This window comes from Taeniopygia guttata, chromosome 1A (genome assembly GCF_048771995.1).
Source record: "Taeniopygia guttata chromosome 1A, bTaeGut7.mat, whole genome shotgun sequence".
NCBI classification, from domain to species: domain Eukaryota; kingdom Metazoa; phylum Chordata; class Aves; order Passeriformes; family Estrildidae; genus Taeniopygia; species Taeniopygia guttata.
Genome location: NC_133025.1, coordinates 60214601 through 60227327, shown reverse-complemented (window position 1 = coordinate 60227327; position 12727 = coordinate 60214601). Strand labels below are relative to the sequence as shown.

The following is a 12727-nucleotide window of genomic DNA, read 5'->3' as shown; positions in this document are numbered from 1 at the left end:
TGCCACAGATCCATCAGGGTGGTTTAGAACTAGGAAATTAAGTATTTTGCTACAGTAGGGTCCAGACTCAGATGCACAGAAGGAAAGTTACAGACTTCTCTCTCTTGTCTCCCTATGCCAAAACCTATTTCCCCTGTAAAACAGGGAGATAAGAGTGTCACACATGCTGTAGAGGCTCACTGCTTCATTCCACGTGATAAATCTCTATGAACTGCAGGACGTGTGGGCTAATGATTCACTTCCATTATTTGTTTGCCAAATAAGTGGGCAAGCATGGATTTGCCTCATATCTTAGCAAAGGAAATAAGGAAGCTACTGAAGCCCTGCCACTGGCTTTGATTCCCACAAAAGGAGAGGGAAGGTACATAAAAAGTTCCATTAATTATGGTGGGTCCCTGTAGGAACTATTCAGTCTTGGAGGAAAATTTTTAGATTTATGGTTTAAGCTTATTTCATTTTCTTTGTGTGTTACAGTGATCTGGTGTAACCCAACATAATTCCTTTCATAAGATTTCTCAGAAGGTACCAAATTAAGATAATCCCATTATTATATTAGAAAAGACTAAAGAATTCTGTGAAGGAAAAGAATAAGTCATTTGGTGCTGAATTTTCTGTTTTTCAGCATAGTTTCAGTTCAGGACTAACCGTAGGGGAAGGCGTGTGTGCCTTCTTTTGGTGATGGAAATAATCTTATTTCTAGCCAGCTTCCAAAAGCTTGTGATCTATGGGAGCAGATTCTGCAGAGCCACCCAACTGACCTCCTAGCCCTCAAATTTTCCCATGACACTTATTTCTACCTGGGATATCAACGTCAGATGCGAGATTCTGTTGCCCGTGTTTATCCTTTTTGGACACCTGATGTTCCACTGAGCAGGTGAGTCATGCTTCATTTGGAAATTGCTCTTTACCTGGTGTGCACGGACTGTGCGGTTTTTAAGTTCAGACTTACAAGTTCAGGATCTTTTGGAAACAAGACATATAGACAAAAATCAAGAGTCTAGAAGTTAATCAAACTTGACCACAGATGGAATGTGTATCCAGTATCCCTCTTGACACTGTTGGTGAGGGATTTTTCTTAAGTGAGCTGTCAAATGTAGCACATGGTGTGTAACACATAGGATAAAATCATGTCCTCACCCAGGGCAGCGGCAAAATTTCTTCATTTCTTCTAAAAAAATACTATTCATCTTGATCCATTAAATAAATCAGGTGCACATAACATCCCTAATTTTTCTTTATTTTTATGGCTTAATGGGGATGATTCACAACCAGTTTTAAAGGGCCACTTCATGTAAAAGTACCCTCCTGTGGTTTTGTGGGCACTGGGGAAAATGCAGATGATTGCCTTTGAGATGCTCAGATAGCTTTGGTGACAGCAGTGTCTCACTTCTAGCCTTTTAATTCTGCATCTTACAACTTTTATGGAGATCAGCAGCTGGTTCTGTGTAGCTGGCGATTCCGTCTCATCCAGAGATGGAAATGTCCATTTTGATGTGCATCTTGTCACTGTTTGCCATACTAGAGTCTCAGGGTCACTAATTTCCTCTGAGAATTAGCTTAGTAGTTCTGTATCCTGTGAGCTTGAGCCCTTGTTGTAAATTGTTCTGCAAGGAATTTTTTGAGTTAAATGCTCTTTCTAGTGTGTTTTTTCAGTTCTGGACTAAACCTTGTTATAAATGGATGATGTGCTCTTTCCCCCCCTTCTGTTAGCTATGTGAAAGGCTACTACGCTTTCGGACTTGTGGAAACAAACCTTTTTGACCGTGCTGAGAAGGTTGCCCATGAGGTAAACTGCCTGCTGTTGGTGCTAAAAGGCTTGAGAATTCTCAGACAGGGTGTTGGTTTCTGCCAGTTGTTAGTCAAAGCAGCAAAGAGATACAGCTCAGCATGGAAATGCTCACAGATCTTTGTGAGACTTGTTGATGACTCTTCTCACATCTCTACCCCACCAAGGCAGTTTCACTAGACTGTATTCCCCTCACTTGCTTATGAGCATGCCCTGTCAGATGGGGTCAGAACACTCCTATAAAATCCATAGATCAGCCCATCTGCTGCTTCCCACATATTTACTCCTATTAAAGAATGTTGGATTGTTTTGACATAGCCTGCTCTTGACAATCAGTCCTGTTTGGCTTCCTGCTCCCTTTTCTTCTAGATCCTTTTTCCTGGGTTATTGAACAATTAACTGTAACAATGTTCCTGGGGATCAACATTAGCCAACATGTTTCCTTTCTATGAAGATAGTAATTATACATGACTTTCTGCAGTCCTCCAAGAGTCTCAGACACCGTTCATCTCTAATGGATGTTCTTGGCAAAACTTATATTAACATCAAATTGCTGAAAATGACACTAGAGACTAAACCCTAAAACTTAACCTTCACTAGGTTTATGACTAACTTTGCAACATGCCAAAAGCCTGGTGGGAGTTGTTGGGCCAAGGAAGAGGCATTGGCTGAATACTCAGAGCTGGCCATTTTTGGAAAAGAAATAGTTATCTACAAGGCACTATATCATGGAATATATTGTGCCTGTGCCTGCAGTTCTTTCATTGACGCCTGTCTGTGAAATAGATGTCATTTCACAGTCATCATCGAAACCTGTGAAGTGTTTTGCAGGTGTTCATCTCCCTGCAGCAGAAGCTGGGAAGTGAAGTCAGCCAAGAAACATTCTCTTCTGTCCAAATCAGACTTCTGGGCTGTGGTTAGTTGGAGTGGTACAAGATGTACTTAACATGCAGCAAGTAAAAAGTAGTCTCTTGATTCTAGGTAATAAATGTCTGTATTTGCAAGTGTAAGGCTCATTGTGTTTTCCTGCTTTTCACTCACAGGCTTTGGCTATAAATCAGACAGATGCATGGTCTGTCCATACTATAGCTCATGTAAATGAAATGAAAGCAAAGGTGGAGGAAGGCTTAAAATTCATGAAGGAAATGGAAAAGCACTGGAAGGTAAACATTTTTGTGGCATCTCTGAAGAAGCTATTTTTAGGTTTTCTTTAATTCCTGCAGCCAAGTTCTTGAGTCCTCTGCCTGCAGTTGTTTCCTATCTGCAGACCTGTTACAATTAATGCAGAGTTTGCATATTAGAGGAGATCCTCCTTTGAGGTCTTGCTGCTCTCCATGCAGCTTTTAAGCAAGAGGCAGGAAGAAGTTGCACGTTATGAGGGGCATGACTGTCCCTATTTATGGTCTGTTGTGTGGTTATAAAAGTAACCACTGATTCTTTCACAAGCTTTTTACTTAGGCTAATGTACAGACAGTCAGTTGAAGGACCTGGCTAAATATCCTCATGGGACCTAAGATGAGGTGGAAAATGACACAGTCAAATCAACTGTTTCAAAATGCTAAAATACTTGCTTGCTTCTGGACAGGGAGGGGATTTTAAGAACAAAGAAAAGCTAAATTATGCTCTTACATCTTTTCTACTAGTGTGTCAATTACCTTATATATCCAACACATTTGATACCATCTTTCAGAGTATTGTACAGGTTAATTAGTCTGTTATATGGTCCTTTGCTGTAAATTAAGTTTTGTTTTTGATAGCATTTACCCAGTGATTAAGTCTGTTATATTCAGAGCTGAGAGCTGTGAGGTTTGCCTTTGCTAGAACGCACAAGAGTCTATTTTAGAGTAATCTGAGCTGAGCATTCCAACCCACACCAAGAGCAGGACTGGATAGTGAGACTAGAAAGGGTAGTTTTGTGCTTGTTTTATTTTTTAAGTTAAGCATTCAGATACTGGGTTTGCAAGTGCAGACAGAAAACTCTTGCTTGAAGTTCACACCTGTCACTTCCCAGAAAGCATTTTGTCTTTTAATATGTTAGTTTTAATGAAACAGTGATTGACAGTTTGGGTGATACCTTAGAAACCCTAGTCAGTGACTTTTGGATCAATTTTTTTTTAACTCTTTATTCTTAAAATAGTTGCATGTCTCTGTGATTCATACTCTTTATCCAAATAAAATCAAGTGCAAGCCCACTTCTCTCTATCAGTTCAGTCTTTTTCAGAGCTCATATTTAGCAGCAGGGAAACTTTATTTGGACAGGTAATTCCATGATCTTGTTTGTATGACATTTGGAATGGCAGTATGATACTCGATATTATCAGTGTTTATGCCAAGCTTCTGTTGCCTGAGTTTGGTTTGTGATTTAATATTAAACGAGCAAAGATGAATGTTTATCTTAGAGGCCCTGGCATTTTTTGGGAACCTTTACCTTTGTGCTTCCTGAAAGTGGTTGTTACAGTTGTCAGTATGACAATAAAAATGATTTTTCCACTTGTGAGTTCATTAACTATAGAACCAGGAGAGGGGTGAACCTTACTGATATTTTAATTTTCACCGAAGGATTATGGAACTACATTTGTCTGTTTTTAATGCATTCACAAAAATGAACTGCAATTACCTTGAACTGCAAGCTAGGGAAGAGGATTTGAAGTTCTCATGCCAGGTGAAAAGGACAGTGTGAAATTGGTGCAGTTCAGCAAAAATTAATTTCACCTGATGAATTACTAGTGTGTTTGGCACCTATTGCAACTTCTGTAGCCTGTAGTAAAACTTGTTTAAAAAGTGATTCCTCTTTGTCTGAGGTAGGTTCTAGGTGGCTGGGATGAATGGCCCTCATAAAGCCTCCATATCCTCCTCTCTCCACTATCTGGCCAGATTACTTCAGACAAGATGCCTAAATCTTAGATGAGATAAATCTTACTCTCCTTATAGATATGCATGAAATTTCTTTTTTAAAAAGGGTGCTGAAGAAAGGTGAATTCTGAGGCATCCAAGTGAAGCTCTTATCTGGAAAATGATGTGGGGGAAACTTTGGGTTTGAGGTGCTGCCCTGAATAACTGCGAGGACAAGTGTACCAAATGAAAAGGTGTCCTGGCAGCTGATTTAAATTTCTTGTCTTTTTTGTGTCTCATGAAATACTCAGTTTTGCTGCAGGAGGAAACAGAAATCTGACTAGATAACTTGAAAAGGGAAGTTATTTTGTAAATATTTTTTTTTTCTCTCCAGAACAGTGATATGCTTGCTTGCCATAATTACTGGCACTGGGCTTTATACTACATTGAAAAGGTATGAGATATTTTCATGCATATTTTCAGTCCAGAAAGGTTATCTAAAGCTCTTTAAAAGGCAGAACTAACATTTACTTGGCGGGGAGGAGGGGGGTGGTGTCAGAAGGGATATTTTTATAAAATACCACAATTCCATATTTACGAAGTGGCATAGTCCTTTATTACTGTTATTTTGAGAATTTTAATTGCATTGGTCAAGACTTTGGATCTTTCTAAGAATGTTGAAATATTTCTGTGATATTATTGCATGTTTGAAGATCCAGTAGTCTCACTAATTACATTTAGCACAGTTATTTGATAGCAAGATGAACTTAGATCTCTAATTTTGAGACAAAAATTAACAAAATTCTTAGCAAATTCAGTACTCATTTTATGGCCCAAAAATTTGCTGACTATGAAAAAGAGGCCACAAACTCTAAATTGAGTTGCCAATGCTATTAATTATTGCTACTAATTCTTACTATTGAAAGCCTTTAAAAATGGTTGAAATTTTACCCAGCCTGTCAGAATTTTGTTGGGCTTAATGCTTAGCGCTCATGGGGTTCAGCCTAATAGGGAGATAAATGTGGCATCCTTGAGAAGGCAGCATCCTTTGGCCAGAAAGCAGAGTAACACAGAAAGAACATAATTCTCAACAGGAGTCCAATAGTTTATTTATTTTGTCACTGCCTATCTACATAATTTTTCTGAAGGCTACTTAAAACCATTTTTTTCCCATCCCTTTGCATGCTCCATGGGATGCACTGATTTTTGCAGACATCCCTGAAAAGAACATTGGAATGACAGGCAATACCTCTGTGTTTCTCCTTCTTGCTTAACTTGTGCCAGTACTGGTACTTATTCTTAGATGAAACCTCAACATACTGATCATTTTGCCTATTAAATCCAGGTTTTTCTGCTTTGAATACCTCAAGGTTTCTTTGACTTGGTTTGTTTTGATCAGGCAGTCCTGAAGAGCTGTTATGCCATCTGTTAATGTGTTTGTCTCTGGTTGCTGCCAGTCACTGCTGGGTGCTGTGTCTGCACATTAACCACACAGTCTTCCTTTGCTTTTCCAGGGGGAATATGAAGCTGCTTTGACAATTTATGACAAGCATGTGAGTAGGGGCCTTTTTTTTTTTACTGGGATCATGATGTGATGACGACGTGTGCTTTCTTCCTTCTGTGTGACATTGAAACCTATCACAGTGCATGATCTGTGTGTAAATATTGTTTACATCTGTGAACACAGATGTAAACAATATTTACAGTCACAATATCACAGTCTTTTAGGGCAACAACTTTTCAGCAGTTCTGGGGAAAATGCCCCAAGGATTGAGTATTACATAGTTTGAGTCCTTGAAAAAGCTACAGTGTTACTGATTTCCATTCTGTCCATGTTTCTTATTCATACCTTTCAAAGGATGTAAATTAATCAAGTCACCTTTACAAAGAACTGGTTTTTCATGTTAGGTACAAAGTCAACTGCCTGGATTTCAAAAACAGCCTTTGTAAATAAGCAGTATCAATTTAGATAACATAGCACATATTTGTAAGGATTGTAAAAATACCACAAGCATTAAGAAAGCTGCTGGGCAGATTTCTGTCTACTAACATTGATCAAGTGAAGTAATATTTGTGGCAGAATTTTGGAAAAAATAAAATACTCTGGTGACTCCCCCTATTTACTGAGAAAAGCAACACATGTAAATCATTTTAAGTTTCTGTCATCACAAATTCCTTTATTCAAGAAAGATGCAATTAAGACTATTACAAAACAAATAATTTTGAATCAATAGGAGGATAAAATTAATTTAGTACTGTGAAAATAAGTTTAATAAACTGAGGAAGTTTCCACTAGCCCATCACTTGACCAGCCTATGCATACTTGTGATTACAGATTGCTCCCCTGTGCCTGGCAAGTGGAAGCATCCTGGATATAGTTGATAACAGTTCGATGCTGTACAGGCTTCATCTGGAAGGTAGGATATCCTCTGACCTTTCTTTTTTATGACTTCTTCCCTTTCCCTGCCATTCATATTGGGGAAGTATTTCAATATAATTACACAGCAAGCTCGATCAGTGTTTCAGAAGAAACCTGAGAAAAGTATCAATGTGAAGTTCCTAATAATGTACATAAGCTTTATTCTTCCCAAGAGCTTCCATTTTCCATGCCAGTGTGGCATAGCAGTCAGGTCACATCCTTCTTCTCTGACAACTTCACTTCTATTGTTCCTGGAGGTCTGAGGCTGAACAAACAAGTGCATAAGCCTCTAAAAACCCCACAGCACTTTCTGGTTGTAAATTTCCAGTCACATCCTTTTTCTTCTGTTTTGATCCTGATTGAAATAGCTAGTATGGGCGTATCAGCCTCTGGCTTTTTGTACTCCCCTAACTCAGTGGCATTTCCCCTTTTTAAGTCAGTGTTTGTACATTGGGGTTCATGGCAGGGGACATGATGGGCAGACAGTATTTCACACTGTTCTGCTAAAACGCTAATGATGTATTGGGGGTTTTATTAAATCCATCTTCTCTGTCTTGTGATTCCTGCAGATGGCTCATGGTGAACAGCACCTCCAAAACATTATGAGCAATCTCATAATAAAGCCAGAAGCTCACACAATGCAGGCTAAAATAATGCCTTTAAACTCCTGACAGTCAAGAAACTCTTGGCCCACACAAGGCAGGCTGCAGCTGAGCAGCATTATTGCTGCATACATTTTGCTACATCAGGAAATGTTCTCTTGAGTTCAGTAGGAATGCTTTTTGATGCTGAGTGTCTGAAAGTAGTTGCAAAGACATCCTTTCACACGTGGCAACGTTATTGAGAGAATTACTTTTTGCTCTTAGGTGTAAAGCTTGGGGACAGGTGGAATGATTTGCTTGGGGTCACGAAGAAGCACGCCAAGGATCACATTCTTCTGTTCAATGATGTGCACTTCTTGATGTCTTTCCTCGGAGCCAAAGACCACAAAACTACTGAGGAGCTTTTAACAACTCTGCAGGAACTTGCCAGGTGAGTGATGGAAGTCCTGCATTGGGTTCAGCGAACAGCCCTCTGAAATTCAGGGCGATGATGTCTCTGGCTTAGCATGTCCCTGGGACACATCTGGTTTAAGCAGGTCAACGTCCAGTTAGGAGATCCATAATATTTATTTGTTGAGTTAATGTCTAGAGGGGTTCCTTGTGTTGTTGAGCAGAAATCTTTTGTGTTTAAGGTCACAGACACCACCTAAGCAGTTGCTGTCTGTTTCCTTTTAGTGGGGTCACACTAAGTTGTGTTACAGACAAGAAGTATATTAATAAGAACATTCCACAAGTTATGTCAGCTGTCTGTGGTGGATCTTTTCTGCTCTAGTTTAAAAGGTTAATAACAGAACATTAGTTGGTAGTGATATTCTAATGGCTACTCTTTGACGTGATTTTAAGTCTATCTACAGGAATTTAGGTTTAAAGTACTTCTAAAGTAATAATCTAGAATATTTAACTTTCAAATGAAGTTATTTGGAAAAGTTGAATATTTAAGTATTACATCCAAACAATGAACATTTTGTGTTCCCTTGTGTATTAAATGACTGTGAATCGCCTTGGTTTTTTTTGAAGGGGTTGATACATAGATGCTTTAAATTCAGTTTCTTCCCTTCACTACACCTTTTTTTAACTCTGTTTAAGCATCTGTTGCTTCCTTTGCCTTTAAAAAGAAGGAAGGAGAACCTGAAATTGTCACTATTTGTTCCTGACTATACGTAGTTTTGAGGAATACTGTAACTTTTAAGAATACTTATCAAAGCAAATAACTTTCAAAGCAAGCCTAAGTATGTCTCATTTAACTATAGTAGAAAACAGCAAATATATTTTGTTATTTATTCTATTATTTATATAAGTATGTCAGGATATATAAAGTATAGAAAACTGTCTGCCACAGAGGCTTTAATGAACATGTGTTCATATGTGCTACTTATTCTTTCACCTAGTGCTTCCTTTCACCTACTTTCAGCCTTAATACATGTGTACATTTTTAGCTGTAGTTTGGAATATTATAAAACTTAATTTCATTATTTGAGAAAGCAGGCTGTGAGTTGAAGGGGCTGTATTAATGATTGGATTAATTTACGTCTATCACAAATATGTAATATATCAATGACACACCAGAGGCGTTTTGTATGTGTTAAGAAAGCAGTGTTACAACCTGGGCACAAACATCTGGCGTTACACCGGTATTTTTCCCTGGCCTTAGCCGTGGAAAGTTGCTGGGAATTTGTCGGGTGTCCCGTGGCGCTCTCTGGTGGCTGGTGTCACGAGCGCCCTTCCATGGAAATGCTGGACAAAACATGTAAATGAGGAATTGTTTCATCCTTTTCATCACTGGCTGCCTCAAGCTACTTCAAATGAACATCTGTTGTGCAGTTTTATCATTCTAGGATGCCATAGTTTGTTTAAGGAATGGTAAACACATAGGGCAGTGTTGCCTACTGGAAAATGAAGGCTGGCCCAGTGAAAGAAACAGGAGGTTTTGTGATGCTGACTTGAGAAGGAACTGCCTTGCAACGTCATGGCTGGGAGCTGTGTGCAAGGACTGGTGGTCACATGTGGCCAGACAAAGGACTAGCAGTAGGATGTTCTGGTGGGGTCAGCAGAAGAGAAACTGCAGTTTTTCTTACTGTCCTAGCCCAAACTGTTTATTGCAGAGCTAGGCGGGGCTGGGCTTGTGCCTTTTGTGGGTATATTCAGGAGGATAAAAACTGACTGCTGGGTGAGTAATGAAAAGGTGAAAGTAGCATAACCATACCAAAAGATATGACCTAAGTCAAGTACCTGAAACATCAGGCTTTGTACAGTTAAAAAAAAACAAACAAACTTGTCTGCAGGCAGGGGCAGACTAGCATTGAAATATGACTATTTATGCTTTGGCTTATGGAAGTAAACCACTTTTTCATTCTACAGAGCTCCTCGTGAAGACCACCAGCTTTCCCTGGCTCCTAGTTTGGGGCTGCCACTGTGCCAGGCTTTTGTAGAGTTTGAAAATGGGAATTGTGACAAAGCTGTAGACCTGCTGTACCCAATCCGTTATGAACTAGTCCAACTGGGAGGCAGTGATGCTCAGGTAAAGGAGATCCAGAAAAGACTTTTTCATGTGATTTAATTCCCTTTCAGTAGCTGCCATGAAGCACTTACCTCATCAACACCACTTCAATGTTAGACAGTGAAAAGTTGAACGGTGTTTGTGACTGAATCCTGTTTGCAAATGCTTACTAGCAGGGTTAGCTATTTATATTTAATGCTGATTTGCTTCCTTCCTGTGAATTTAATAGTTTGGTAACCAAGACATTGTAAATAGCAATACATGATAAATTACTTATTCGTTTGTATTTTGCTGACTTCTTTTCCAGAGAGATGTTTTCAGCCTGTTATTGATTCATGCTGCTTTAAATTCTAAATCAAAGGCCAAACAAAACCTTGCAAGGTAAGTATTTCCCCTGATAAATATTTGTAGAAGTAGCACTGTTGCTAAAAGTAAGAAGTAACAAATACACTCAAAAAGCAAGAAGTAACGAATATATTCAAACCAATAAACTTAAGGCTAAAACTATATGCAACCATTTGTGTTAAATGTAGCAACATTTAAGAAGGATAAAAAGTACAATAGCTTCCAATTCCACAAGTCCACTCTTTTGGCCTGGATGGATGATCTGTGTATGTTCATGGGGAGCTGATTTTCAAATGGTTCTGTCTTCAGATATGGCCTGTTGACCATGTGTGTTATGGACTGCTAAGCCTCTGTGAACTGCTGCAACTCCAGTCAGTGCCACTGCTGACCTCTGCTTTGCTGGGGAGTCAGAGGTGTGCTCTGCCACGTGCCCCTCAGCACAGCCTGTTTGGCAGAACAGTCCATGTTTATCACCTGCTCCTCACCCTCCTACTTCTCCTTTCACAGGTGTCTCCTGCATGAACGTGATCTAATGAGACCCAAGTCACCGATGACTGAGCGACTGATCAGGAAGGCAGCAGCTGTGCATTCCATGGCATAGGCTTTCCTCCAGCTTCAGCTGGAAGAGCCAGGAGCTTTCCACAAAGCCTGGTTGCAGGGAGTGCAGGGGTACTGTGAAGGAATTTGGGGAGGTAATCAAGGTTAAAAGATCTGAGAATAATTTCCTTAAAAGACAGAGGTGTTGCATTTCTGGAGGTTATGTCTTAGATGATTCCACAAGGAAAGAAGAAAACTTGGTGATAATGCAAGAAAAACTTGTTGATAAAGCTTTCTGGAGCATCCCAAAGGCACTGCTGCACTGGTATGTTTTCCTGAGCGTTCCCTCTGACCTTTATTATACACAGTGCAGTAACAGTGCCTGGATTTCAGTCCTTTGGCCCAGTTTGTTACTTGGCCTACACGTGAAGTAAACTGCTAAGGTAATTCAAAGGGAACTTTTAAATAAAGCTAATAGGAAGGTGGAAGGCCAGAGCCAATACAGGCATGAACTGAATTCCATATCGAGCTTCCAGCCCATTCAGGCAGGAGTCACAGATCTGTCTGCATGCATGATTTCTTTCCAGGTGTACGTTTTTAAACTCAGTCTCATAAAATGTTAAATTTTTCCTCTCAATATAGCACATCAGAGCTTTCTGGCATTACAGGGTAAATTAAACCAGACAAGAATAATGACTATTCTGACATGGGTGCTCCCTTTGCACTTTTAGATCTTTTAGAAAAAGGGAAAAGCCTGGATTTCAGCTGAACAATATCATTTCTGAAGGGTTGTTGGACTGGGTCTTTGTGCTTCCCTGAGCTTTTGGATAGTCAGGCCTTACTACCATCTCACTCCAGAGAAGCCCTGCATGCTGGCAAAGTGGGGTTTAAACCAGGGTTCAAGCACACCCTATGGAGAGGTGAAGACCAGAAGGGAGCTTCTGCCATGGGAAAGAGGGTTCAGGGGGACGGACACAGCTCGGCCCCAGCACATGTGATGGGATAAACTTCGGTTCTGCAAGTCAGGCACGATGTGAGCCACGGACCTCAAGGGAGCTCTGGTGCCTCTGGATTCCTGCAGCATCCCAGAGCTAACACATTGTCTTGCAAAAGTATTTCAGAAATCCCTAATCACAGGGAAGATTGTATTTCAGACCAAAATTGAACTCATGCCTCCTCGTCTGGAATGGAAGTCGCACACTCTCCAACAGCCCAAGCTCTGGCTTTGCTTCTACATCTGCAAGCTCTCCTGGCCTCACAGGCCTGCCCTTCCTTCCTGACCAGCTCAGGCTCTTCCCCATGTCCCACAGCAGCCTTGTTCTACAGTTTCCTTTTGACTTAAGAAAGTACTTCCATATCTGGCCCTGCACTGCTCCTGGAGTTCCTGCATCGTGGAACAAGAAGTGGAAGTGCTTTGCTGACATTTTGCTTTACCCAATCCTCCCCTAATGCAGAAATAGCTTATTTTTAAAGGAAGAATAATAAACCCATGTAAGGGATTGCATTCCTTGCCTTCAGGTCTTCTGATTTATGGGCATGCTGTTCTTCAGCAGACAGCTTCTCTGCTCGTGCTGGGGGGATGACATCTGAGACACATTACACTGGATTTTTACACTATTATTTTTAATGAGTGTACTTCAAGCAATGACTTTAGACAGGTAATGTTTTACTCGAGGAATGTAACAAACTGTATAAGGGAACAAAAGCCT

At 40.1% G+C, this 12727-nt stretch overlaps 1 protein-coding gene across 7 annotated transcripts in view; it reads left to right on the top strand.

Annotated features, from left to right (window-relative positions):
* TTC38 (tetratricopeptide repeat domain 38) overlaps positions 1-12727 on the top strand; it is a 29232-nt gene that overhangs the window by 5501 nt on the left and 11004 nt on the right. For 3 of the 7 annotated variants that reach the window (XM_030263854.4, XM_072923657.1, XM_072923656.1), the window contains exons 5-14: positions 701-874; positions 1711-1786; positions 2830-2949; positions 5013-5072; positions 6133-6171; positions 6954-7035; positions 7904-8069; positions 9998-10157; positions 10444-10517; positions 10989-12522. In XM_030263854.4, coding sequence (XP_030119714.4) covers positions 701-874; positions 1711-1786; positions 2830-2949; positions 5013-5072; positions 6133-6171; positions 6954-7035; positions 7904-8069; positions 9998-10157; positions 10444-10517; positions 10989-11082 — 1045 coding nt within the window. In that variant the 3' untranslated portion in view covers positions 11083-12522. Of the gene's footprint in view, positions 1-700; positions 875-1710; positions 1787-2829; positions 2950-5012; positions 5073-6132; positions 6172-6953; positions 7036-7903; positions 8070-9997; positions 10158-10443; positions 10518-10988; positions 12523-12727 lie in introns of those variants that run through there. The other 4 variants (XR_012053621.1, XR_005979003.2, XM_072923659.1 and 1 more) reach the window with 2 other exon arrangements.